At 41.1% G+C, this 12,584-nt stretch overlaps 1 protein-coding gene across 2 annotated transcripts in view; it reads left to right on the top strand.

The window, feature by feature from the left end:
• The window catches only part of CELSR3 (cadherin EGF LAG seven-pass G-type receptor 3), a 1,979,827-nt gene that overhangs the window by 1,860,069 nt on the left and 107,174 nt on the right, over positions 1-12,584 (top strand). For both annotated transcript variants that reach the window (XM_044078523.1, XM_044078522.1), the window contains one exon: positions 10,456-10,656. In XM_044078523.1, the coding sequence (XP_043934458.1) occupies positions 10,456-10,656 (201 nt within the window). The remainder of the gene's footprint in view (positions 1-10,455; positions 10,657-12,584) is intronic.

Genomic DNA, 12,584 nt, shown 5'->3' with positions numbered 1-12,584 from the left:
ATAATGTATTGAAAGAAAGACTGCTCAGAAAACAAGATTTAGATGTATTGAAACCTCTAGCACTGTTCCTCGCAACTAAGATGGCCAAGTCACCTAAGAAATTAGTAGTGGAAGTTGTGCCGCAAAAAGTTGGGAAAAGTAAAGGAGTCCAAAGTAAAGAAGGCACTAACAGAAGGCAATGGGATCTCATCATATGGTAAATGTTATAAGAACTGTGGTCATTATGGAATGCAACATCTTGCTAAAAAAGTGTATAGATTATTGGAGACGTGCAGCACTTGTGCTAAGAGTAACCATTTTTTTCATACTGATGCAGGAAAGAACAAAATCAAGGGGATGTAGTAAGTGAGAATGTTGTGGAAAAGTTCTAGTTGACTGCAATCTGTCACAAAGTGGTGAAAAAGAAAGGCCTGATTATTCCTTTGCGAATAAATTATAACACTGCTCTATGCAAACTTTATAGTGGAGCACAGGTGAATGAGATTCCAGAAACTGCATTTAAAGCACTTATGCTATGGCCAAGGCTACGCAATGCAAAAATATAAGTGCCAAGTTAATCAAGTAGTGAAAGTTCATTTAAAGATGGAATACATGATAAAAGCTTCTTAAAATAATTCTGTGCACACATTCACATTTATTGTTGTATTGATATAAATATAGGCATTATGGGGAACAACTGCTTATGAGATAATCGGGTGAAGAAATTCCTGGTCTTTGAAAGTCATACTAATTCTCAACATAACTACCTGACAAAAGAATACAGTAGCTTATTTAAATGATATGCTTGGTTACAAGGGCAGAATATGCTAAGGATTGATAAATCCATACCATCTTTTATTCATAGGTCCATAGGCTCTTAGGAGTATACTAGGCTAATGGCTCTAGAGCCTTTACAAGCCTAGCCCAAAGGATTTCCTGGCAACATGACGCCCAATGTTATTACCCAGTGCCTCAGTCCAGCAGAGCCACTGAAATGATCCCCAGGGTGAATTTTCTATTTTCCATCTACTTGTCAAGATTTCGCTTGAAGAGGGCCAGTGAGATGCTCTGCTTGTCATGTAAGGTATTCCAGAGCATAAGCAGTATCTGGGTTAGAAACCTGTCCCTCCAGCAAGTTCTGTTGATTGTGGTAATGAGGTTGAGGTCTCTGGAGTATGTGGCATGGAGGGATTGGGATTTCTTTAGCTGTAGCATATCTAACAGCACTGGGTCTGACATGGCTTTTGTAGGTCAAGCAGAGATCGCCTCTAAGTAGGCGATATGATGCCAAGAAAAGCTGGAGTTTTTTTTAGCCTTTCCACATAGGGCAGGTGTTTAAGGCCTAGGATCCTCTTTGTGAGATATTTTTGTGAGCTTTCTAGTTGTTGCATATGTCTAGTGAGGTACATGCCAAAAGAGGCATTGTACTCGATGATTGGTCTAATGAGGGAATAGTAGACAGAGAGACAATGACCTCTTTCTTCCTGGATGCAAAATACTTTGAAATGAGATGTGCCACATACTGCAGAAGGATTTTCTGACCACAGTGGCAATGTGATTGTCAAAGGAGAGGTTGCTATCCACTTGTGTTCCTAGATCTCTTATAACACCTTTGGTGTTCAGTGGACTACCATTGATGTGGTAGTTCATGGGTACCATGTTCTTCCCAAAGGGAATGACAATGCATTTTTTGGCACTGAGCTTAAGGCCATGGTTCTGACACCAGTCTTTGGTCTCCGTGAGGCCTTTCTGTAGAATGTCAACATAATTTGGAGAGCTAATAATGACTCCTAGCTTGCAATCGTCTGCGAACTTGGTCAGCCAGAGTCCCTTGGTTTTGGTCTGGACTTTAGAAAAGTAGATGCCAAACAGGAGAGGACCCAGGACCAATCCCTGTGGGACTCCATTCATGACTGGTCAGTAGTCTGACTTGGAGTCCACTACTTTCACAGTGTGGGTTCTGTCAGTAAGCCAGTTTGCAATCCACCTTGTGACATAGGGGTTGATGCCTAGTTTAGTGAGTTTATCTATGATTCCTGAGTGAGGAATTGTATCATAGGCTTTGGCCAGATCGAGGGAGGCTATGAGAACTACCTTGTCTTCATCCACAGCTCTGGTGACAGACTCAAAGAAGTCTATCAGGTTGAGCAGACATGATCTACCCTTCACAAATCCATACTGTGTGGGGTCTAGAGTCTGGAGATTCCCTATGTCCCTATTTATTAGTTCCATGATGATAGACTCCATAGCCTTACATACCAGCCAGTCAGGCTAATGGGGCAGTAGTTCCCAGGGTCCATGGTCCTTTGTGGAGTGGGATGACTGTAGCAGTGCACCATTTGGTGGGGGCGAAGCCTGAAGTGAGGCTGTGATTGAACAGGGCACGCAGGTGTGGTGCCAGTTCATTTTGCAATTAATGTAGAACACAGCCTCGGATATTGTCACTTCCCATGGAAGCTGTATTCTTGGCCTTGGACAGTGCGATTTTAACCTGAGCAGCTGTAATATTGGGTACAAGACATTCCTCAGGTATTGTGATTGGCCCTTTAGGGGGTGAGAGGTGGGTAAAGTTGGCACTGAATCTGTCAGCCAGTATATTGGCAGTGACTGTTGACTCAGTATAGGAGTTACCATTGTGTAGTTGCTCAGAGCAGATCTGAGCATTGCCTTGTAGATTTTTGACATAACTATAGAAGGCCTTGTGGCTGTCTTTAGTATATATCGCAATTTTGTTTTCATAGCTAGCTTTAGAGGTTTTGATGAGGGATCTCAGTTTTTTGTTGAGACTAACAAGGGAGTTTTTCCAGTCTTGGGACTTCGCCTTGTTCTGCAACAGTTTCTTCCTTCTGTTGTAGAGATTGTTTATGGCAGGGGATCACCAGATTGGCTTCATTTTTTTTGGAAGAGAATTGGTTCTTGGTTCTATTGGGAATGGCCCGTTCCATGTATTTGTGTATGTGTTCCTACAGTACATTGAAGTATGATTCAGCAGTCCTGCATTTGTTCTCCAGTTGCATGGGGGTCGCAAAGTTAGTCACCTCAGTTTTTAGAAGCCCAAAGTTAGCTTTGGAAAAGTTTTTCACAGTGGTTACCTTTGTGGGGGGTGTGGGTGGGATGTGAATATCCATGGTGACTAGCTTGTGGTCAGATCTGACCAGGGAGGAGTTGACAATTGGTGTAGAGCAATGGTCACCCATATTAGTAGTAACCAGATCAAGGATGTCACTACCCCTAGTGGGGGTAAGAATGGTCCAGGGCATTAGAATTAATGAATTCCAGAAAACGTTGAGCAAGTGAGTTAGTACATGAATAGTTTTCCCAGTTAATGGAGGGGTAGTTAAAGTCGCCCAGTATGCGTTTGTTGGGTTGGAGCTTAATATTTTCTAGGGTGTTTAGGAATGTGGAGTAAGAGTCTTGTGACATGGTGGGGGATCTATAACAGGCAACAACCTGGATTGCAGTCTTACCCAGTGTTAGTTGTACTTGGAGTATCTCTGATGCATTATGTTGAGCTATTAGCCTGAAGGTATGCATATCCTTTATGAATATGGAGACACCACTGCCTTTAGGGCTTCAGTCAATGTTTTGGGGCTGAAAGGTGTGGTATGAATTATAGCCTGGTAGTGCAGGGGAGCTTTCTGGTGCCTTGAACCAGGTCTCTATTACTGCACATATGTCGATGTTCTCCATTTTAAGGAGTGCTTCGAATGAGTGCATCTTGAGATTTGCTCTTTGGGAGTCAGTGAAAGTAGTTTTTGACAGGATGAAGAGCCTGGGCATAATTCAATTAAGCATATAGTTGAGAAGAGGTTAGAGGTGAGGAAGGAGTCTAACTAGGCATTCACAGACTTGAAGAAACCATGGAAAGCTGATCTGAGAATCCTGTAATGGTTCAAAGTCCTGGAAACATTGATAGAATTAGTGCAGGCTACATAAGGGCCCAATAACATAAGCATGAGCAGTGTTTGGGCTCACAGAGGGGTTCCTAGGGGGTGTGGGGCTACATTTATTTTCATCTCTGAGCCCTTTAATAGTTATACTAGTGAAGGACAACATTACCAAACAGGTCGGAGGTGACAGATTGACAAAGCTGCAGGATGCAGTGGATGTGGTATTATAAGCAAAGTCTGAATAAGAACTTCAGCAAATGATAGGGGAATGGAATGCAAAATGTAAGACCCATGGGATGAAACTTAGTATGAATAAGACAGTTGTAATTGCAGCGGATGGGGAAATCATAATAAGCTGAGAATTGGTACAGAAAAAACAGTGGAACAGGCTAACATCCTCAAGTATCTGGGAGGGGTGATTGAGGAGAAGGGAAGTCTGAATTAAGAGGTCAAAGCTAGAATCAGAAGAGCTGTAGCCAACTGGCACAGAGTGTGAGGGATAGTGTATGACAGAAGAATGCCAAAGACACTAAAAAGTAAGGTGTAGAAGACAGTGGTGTCACCAATACTACCATATCATGCAGAAACCTGGGCAGTGAAGGCAGAGCAGCTGAGAAAGCTGGATGTGAAAGAGATGAAGTGCCTGAGATGGATGGTAGGATGCACACTGTGTGACAGATGAAGAAATGAGAACAACAGAGCAGCAGCTAAGGTAGCTCCAATTGCAGAGAAGGTCAAAGAAGGCAAGAGGAAATAAGGACATCCAGCAAAGAGATAGATGCATTGTGTGAAAGAAAACCTATAACAGTCAGGTATGATGACCGAAGAAGGTAGCAGAGTGGCATTGAATCGACAGAGATGGCGACAATTGATGGGACACCCTGACCCCATGAAGAAAGTTGGAAAAATGGCGCTGATGATGATGATGATGATGATGATGATGATGATGATCCAAAACAAATTATTAATTCTGTTATAACTGTGAGCAAGAAAATGGTAAAGATGAGAATTTGACTCCTTGTGACCTGCACATAACATTAAAAAATAATACCCCAGACTCTAAACGTGAGGAAATAATGTCACAATTTGCTAATGCCAAGTATTTTTCCAGCATTTGTTAGCTGATGTTGGAAGATTTCCTTACGTATAATGTGGCATTTGCTAAATGAACCAAGAGTAACAGCAGAACAAGTACTTCAGAAACTTAGTAGCTGACATTTATTATATCATGGAAGAAAATGTTGATACTGACTCACTAATACTGAGGTTTTATTTCTGTCTGTGATGCCACTGACTATAATCTGGGGAAGATTTGAGGCTACCAGAGGTCTGGTTGTGTGGAATAGAATTGGACACGTATAACAATCCAAAAACAAATAAAGTTTGTTTTTTATTGAATTTCACTTTTAGAGTACTTCCAGTGTTTTTCATTTGAACTGAACACCTATGTTGACTGTTCTTCCTGGGGAAAGGATGAGGAATCAGATGTTGTGACAATGGCTCCCAGTGGTAGCTGGACACAACACTAGGCAGCATGAGTGTGTTATCATAACATTTATATAGCAATAAATCAAGCAGTCCAGCAAACACCAGGGCTAAAGATCCAAATCTACCAGAACAAATCAATATGACAAGGAGGAGGGGTAGATTTGTCAAGCACCAGCTTCCTCTTCTTTGGAATAAGCTTCCTCTTCAAGTTGAGCAGTATGACACACTGTCTGCCTTTAAAAATGAATTGGCACCTGGGTGGGCATTCATAAATGCACTCGTCTTATGACTGGCCTTGACTTAATGGCTATGGGAGACAAGGGCCAAGGGTGGGTATTAGCAAGGCTGAAATTGCCTAGTGGCTCAGTTGCCTTGTCATTTCCATGATTCTGTAGTGTGACCTCTCGAGGAAAATTAAGAAAAGGGCATGTAATTACATCCCACCTGTACCACATCACATTCTCTGTGGCCTTTCGGAACTGCAGGAGTCCCTTACCTGCCTGTCAGTGCATGGTCAATTTGAGCCCACCCAGAGAACATAATTATGGGCACTGAGGCCACATTGTCTGTAAGACATCCCTCACCTTGGCCAAGGCACACTGAAGGGTTATCCTGCAGCGTGCATCTTGTATTCGAGTCAATGCTGTAAGGTGTCAATAAGAGTAATGGGAAGATGGCCATGGTAAGTTCCTTGAGCTGAGGCTCAGTTTGCAGCTGAACTGGGTGGGAACAAGAGGAATATTAAGTTAAAAAATAAAAAAACAAATAATGTGCGCTACCATCTTCAAGATGAAGAATAGTAGTTGAGTGCAGTGCCATCTAGGTAGCAGGCATGGATGAAGTACATTTGGATAACTTAGACCATTGTAGGATATGTTTCATCTAAGTTACTTTTCACCGAGACATCTTTTATGAACCTAGTTATAACAACAGAAACCCCACAAGAATTTTGCACCCTCTTACTTGGTTTAACTAATTCCAGGGTTGCAAACCCATGGGATAAGCTATGAAAATTTTTAATAAGTGCCAGTTCATGCAGCTTTGTTTGCCTGGTTATGGTCCACTGAAAAACAACTTAAATTGACAGCCATATACCTCTTGGAAATGGAAACTGCCTTTAGACTCAATGCAATCTTCTTAGTTCTAATGGATGAGATGGATGGTAAAAGTGATGGAAAATGATGGATCAACATATGTGGATTCCATATTATGCACAGCCAGGATTGTGTAGCTGAATGTCTGACCTGTTCTGGAGTTACTCCTAGGGAGCGGTCCAAGGTGAATGGGAGGATGCTGAAAAATCTTGACTGTGAGCTATTTCGATGGGTGCTAGCTTTACCTGGGTATAAAAAAGGGTGTTTCATTGTGCCTTTGAGCCACAAAGAGAAAACAAATCTAACCTTTGTTTGCATTTTTATATCAAGCTGCCATTCAAGTATTCAATCTTGTAAGAGTGCAGTACTATAGAGGGTGCCACCCACTCTTTTGTAGTCCTAGCAGGGGACATCCATACTTTATATATAATGACTGAACAAGATAATAAGGGGAGTGATTAGGAAGAATGGGCTACAAAATCAGAGCCTGAGTGGTAAGTTACTGTAATACTGTGCAAATCATAGATTGTTTATAATTAACAGTGTGCTTGAACCCCAGGAGGCTCATAAGTGTACTCTGTATCACAGCACTTAGGGCTGAAAGTATATGACAGACATTGTTGTCATTTTTTTCAAACCTGAGTCCATAAGTTCTGGACACCTAACTGAAAAAAGGTGTAATGCTGACAATTGTGGTAAGAAAGATTCACTGGAGAATACATTGGATGGATCAAATATGGAAGAAACAAAAGAGCAATGAAGGTCTTTAGGAGTATCTAGAAAATGCTTATGTGTGAAATGCCCGGGCTTATTCCTCTGAGAAGACTTTGTATTGTGATCCAGACCTCAGCAACTAAAGTAGCAGCAAAATACTTTGGCCAGAGTGTGATCACTACCTGTTTTTGTGATAATCCTAGAGAACAGTAATGAAGGAGGCTGCTATGACGAAGAAAGTGACAATAAGTCTGCACTCATAAAATGCTTTCCTATTTCAACTGAAAAGTTCAGACAAGCAGTAATGGCTTTAGTAGCACCAGACACCAAATCTAAAGCAGAGGCATGAGAAGAGTGTGGGAAGACCATGGGAAAAGACTGTTCAGTTTCCTCAAAAAGGCTTTGGGAAGCCATTCAGCATTTTGGGATAAGAAGATGTGGCAGAATCTGCTAAGCAAAAGTGAGGCATTCTTGACAAGTACTGTTGAGACTTTCACAAGGTAGGGGGAATATTCTGAGGACTCCTTAACCCCTGTTTAGATTATGAGAAGGTTAAATGAGTCTGGTAGTTGGCAAAGAGGTTAATACTAGCTGTAATTTTTCTGTTACAGAGATTGATTCCTTCAGCCCTCATTTGCCTACTGTGTGACCTTGTAGGTCACACCTGTTTAACAAAATGGGGAAGAACTCCTTAACCTGAAGGATATATCTCTCTTTTCTGATGCAGTAGCTGAGATCCCTAGTGAATTATAGCTGTTATTATACTTGAAGTCAGTTACGTGTTGAAAAGCATCTGTAGTGATAAAGTTGTAAGGTGTGCATGACATCTGGTTGGATGTATTGAAGGCAGCAGACAGAATGGGGGTAGCACTGCTAATATGCCTGTTCAGCTTTTCACAGATGGCAGATGCAGTGCATTTAGACTGGCAGACTGGTACTTCCTCAGTGGAAATGTTCCAAATATAGGGAGTTGTCACCTAGTCTACCAGAGTAAGAATATAACAGAGAAAGGAAGCTCTGGCTAGTAGTCAAACCTCAGATTCATGAAGAATATTTCAGATTCCATCCAGTCTAAGGAAGAGTGTATGTGCTTCTTAGCTTTGCACAGTTATGTGCGAGGTCACAAGAATTTGCTAATCCAGTCCACAACTGTTTTGTGGACTTAAAGAAGGTTTCTGATTGCAGTCTCCTGCATGTGCTATGGGAGGTCATGAGGGAATTAAGGAGCATTTGGGCCCCTGTTTTGTGTTACCCACTTTTTGTAAAATGTATTTAGAGTTGTTTCCACATTCTTGGCATGAAGTCACAAGATAGGGCAAAAGCTACAATAAAGGTGAATCTTTCATGGACAGGATAGCAAGCTGCATCAGAAGCTGGGTGGGTATACATAATGGGACCCTACAGAGAGAATGTTTTCGTTTACAGATGATGATATAGTTTTGAGACCGTGACCACCAGCATACATTGATGAGTGAGAAGTAGAGAGAATGAAATGAGCCTGCACCTTCCAATCTGAGGCCATAGCTGTTAGCTGCAAAAAAAAAGTGAATGGTAGATGTATGGGGGAAGGAGGGCACAGCTGCCCTTTAGTGGTAGAATTAAGCTACTTCAGAGCCTTGTTCAGGAGTGATGGATAGTAGCAGCATGAGATTGACACATGGACTGGGGAAGCAGGTGCACTCTTGTGGACAGTGAGCCAGACTGTGTTGGTGAAGCAGAAACTGAGTTCTCAAGTAGACATCTTGGCTAGTTGCCCACTCTACATTCCGGTCCTTTCTAGCTGTCAGGAGTTGTGGGTCGTGACTGAAAGAACATGATTGCAGACGTAAGTCATGGAAATTATTTTTTTCCTGCACAGGCTCTGTTTACTATGGCAGGACGAGAACTTGTTTCTGTAGGACAGCCTTGAAATACATTCACAGCTTCTGTCATTTGAGCTGTTCCAGGCATAGCCTACTAGAAAGAGGGTCCTGGTGGAGAACTAGAATTTGTTGGCAAGAGTATTTCATTTTAGTGTATTTAGAATAGCTAGGATATCTGGCTGGAGAATGGGAAATGTAGACTGCTGCCCTTGAGTCCTTTACCAGTGAAATCAGAAGGAATATGAGTGAACATGAAAGCCTTCACCCTGAAATAACATTTTGCATTTATTGTGCAAAGTTGATCTCTGAATCCAGTTATTAACATTATTGCTGCTTTATCTTGTCACATTAAGACATAAAAATAATATGCTGAAATTGTGTCAGATGAATATTTAACTTCCACAAAGATCTGTGAACTTGCATTTAAACCATCTGGTGGACTCATAACTCCAGTATTGATCCCCATAAGTCAGTGCAGCTGTTCACAACAGCTCATGAATGTATTCTGTCTTACCTTCCAAACAATAAAAATAAAAGATTTTTTTTTTTTTTTCAATTTGTCAGGGAAGTGCTCACCCCCTCACCCCATGCAAACATTATGTGGAGAAATGCATGGACTGCAGGTGGATATTGCATTCATTTCTCAGCTTCTGTTCCACTCATTCACATTTCCTTCATTGGGCACTTATCAGACAATGTCACTGCGCACAAGATACACAAGGTGTTTGTTTTATATGACTAGAGAGTATAGATTGCTGCTCAGTCTGAATATCATGGAAACTTTACTGGGAAAAGCTCACAAACTGTGTATAATGCTCTTATACTTTGTGATAGCGATTGCTCATTTTCATGGCATCATTTCCAGCTTCAGTAAGGTTTTTTTCACTTGATTTTCAGAAATTTTACATCTACCCATTTGTCTCCCATCGAGAATGTTGTCTGCAGGTTAAACGTTTCCAACAGCCTGGAATGGTTGTTGTAACGTTATGTATTAGGAATATCTTATATTGAAATATTTTTGAATCCTGCTTTCTCTTTCTGTTTCTTTCCTGCTGCAGAGACATCTGATAATCATAGTATTGAAAATGTTGCATGATTGATTTGTTGTAGTCTTACAGATGAAGAATTTCAGTTTTTTTTTCATAAAATGTACATTTTAAGCACTACAAAGTAGTACATACTGGAATGTTCCAGTACACTCATCACTCAGTCTTTTCATCTGCTTGTCCAGCTTGATGGTGGGTGAAGGAGAGGGGGATTCAGTAGTTAGGTTGCATGCTTTCATGAGGATTAGACAGTAAGAGTTTTATGTCAGACAAATCATGTCAAATACTTGCGTTCTATATGAACTGAATTTTATTACTTTTTATCGACACAAAGCACTTATAGTGTTTTTGATTTCTATGATCCTGAATTCTGTTTTTCCAGATTTTGACGGTAATGATCTGCTGTCATACTGGCCTGCTTTGGGAGAGTGTGATGACCATCCTTGCTCTCTGCAGAAATGGGGGTCTGAAAGGAGGCTTGGCTTTGACATCAACAAGGATGCTGCTAATAATAATCAACCTGACCTATCAGCAACCAGTGGAGAGGAGAGCACCTTAACGCAGCCACACAGACAGAGGAAAGGTAAACATGCTGAATGTTCTTTGATATGCTGAGAGTCTAGAAAACTCAGTTATTCACTATAGGTTCAAGGGGGTCATTTGTACTTGTGTGTCCACATTTCCAAGGTCCCGAGCAAAGGTATTCACATTAATGCAGCTTCAGCACTTAGATATGCTGGAGTCTGCACAGATGTTCTGCACATACCCAGGTGTCATTTAATAGGGTCATACTAGGAGCTGATGCCTTCAATATCTAGAATAACAAAGTCTACTCCAGTGTGACTTACCTCATAGATTAAGTTATACTCAACCTAATAATTTCATTTGTGAAGGGCGTAAATACCTATTAAAAATGGAGGCTTCAGTTTCACCTAAAAACTATCCCTGTCATCTTCACATACCTTTACAACAGTTCTTCACAAATCGCACCAAACTAAATGCAGAGTCTATAAAGGAATTACTCCCAAAGCCCCCTAAATGTAATAAACAAAAAGCAGGTCACTCATCCACTTTAAGCATACTTCCCACAGTGAGCTACCCTGAGCTAAACATAGTCCAAATCTACCACTTTAAAGCCCAGCAGTAACAGACAAGTTCGTGTGATAGGTGACTACTGCCAGGCACACCGACTCATCACTCACAAAGCTGGACAACAAGAAGGGCACTGTGAGTTGTTTCAGGTGCAGAGATTTCTGACTTTACAAGGGCCCTCTGGACCCTAACTTTTGACAGATTACTACATCATGGTGCTGGTATATACATGAGTGAATTAATTCAGAAATAAGAGGGACATGCAGAGAAATGTCAGAACTTTCCATGAATGTTACAAATGCAGGTAAGTCAGTAGTTCTGACTGGAATCTTCGCTTCTCCTCAAATGATGCCAAGATACAAAGAAAATGTTATTCACTTCAATAATTGCTTAAATAGCTGGTGTTATTCTAGAAGAATCTGATATGTCAGGATAGGATAATATGTTCAGATTCATGTCGACTCACTGACACAAATTTCCCCAATGGTAAGATCAGCAAAATAAATTCACTGAAACTACATTTGAGCAAATCACAGAAATGTCTTTTTGCTGGGGGTATGCCCCCTGCACCCCCCAGTTGTGGAGGGCAAGCTGCCCCCAACTTAAATATATGAACTCTGAAGTTGCATAACAATGGAGAAAGATGGACTCTGCTATCACCAAAGTAGTTTAGGTGAATTTACCTTGATTACCTCATCTTCTCTGAAAATACCCTTTACACATTCCCGAGATGCTTGGCAGTCTAGCTTGCTTCATTAAGGGTTGCCTGCACCACTTGTTCCAAGGCTTCCACATACTGGCTAAAGCCTTTGCTGCCCCCTCCTCCATGCCTTTTTAGACAGAATACACTTGATGGCCATTCCAGTGTAACTAACATATCAGTCTCAACACTAGGATCACATTATGGTCACTCTGCTCAATGCCAGAAGTCTGCTGCAGTGTAACATTGGTGCCTGTATAGTTACTGAGACTTTGTTGAAGTGTAAAGACGCCACACCCTCATATTAGGATTTTATGCTTTTCATGTCTCCAGACCCAATGGCTACTGTGGAGGAGTCTTTATATTTCTCAAGGAACATATTACCTCCAGGTAGATCCCCCATACTGAACTTAATGAACTTCAGATCACGGGCCAGGATTAATTATCTAACTGTAGCTTGTTACAGAACATCTTGCTTGTCCCCTATTTGAGTACATAAGATTCCTCATTGTTTTAAATGAGCCATTATTCTGGATGATTTTTAACTACCTGTTAATAAACTGGGACACCTATAACCAAAAATTTCTAGACTTAATAAACAATTGTAAATAAGTACACATAATTCTTGACCCATTTTTTACAAATATGGCTACATCTTGTACTACTCCTGTGGAAACTTATTCACCAGTGAAGGGTGACCATAGACCAATGACCTTAAT

Source organism: Protopterus annectens, chromosome 7.part1, assembly GCF_019279795.1.
Source record: "Protopterus annectens isolate FY-2018-M chromosome 7.part1, PAN1.0, whole genome shotgun sequence".
Lineage (NCBI taxonomy): Eukaryota > Metazoa > Chordata > Ceratodontiformes > Protopteridae > Protopterus > Protopterus annectens.
The sequence above is the reverse complement of the archived record's forward strand: the minus strand, read 5'-3'. Positions and strand labels throughout refer to the sequence as shown.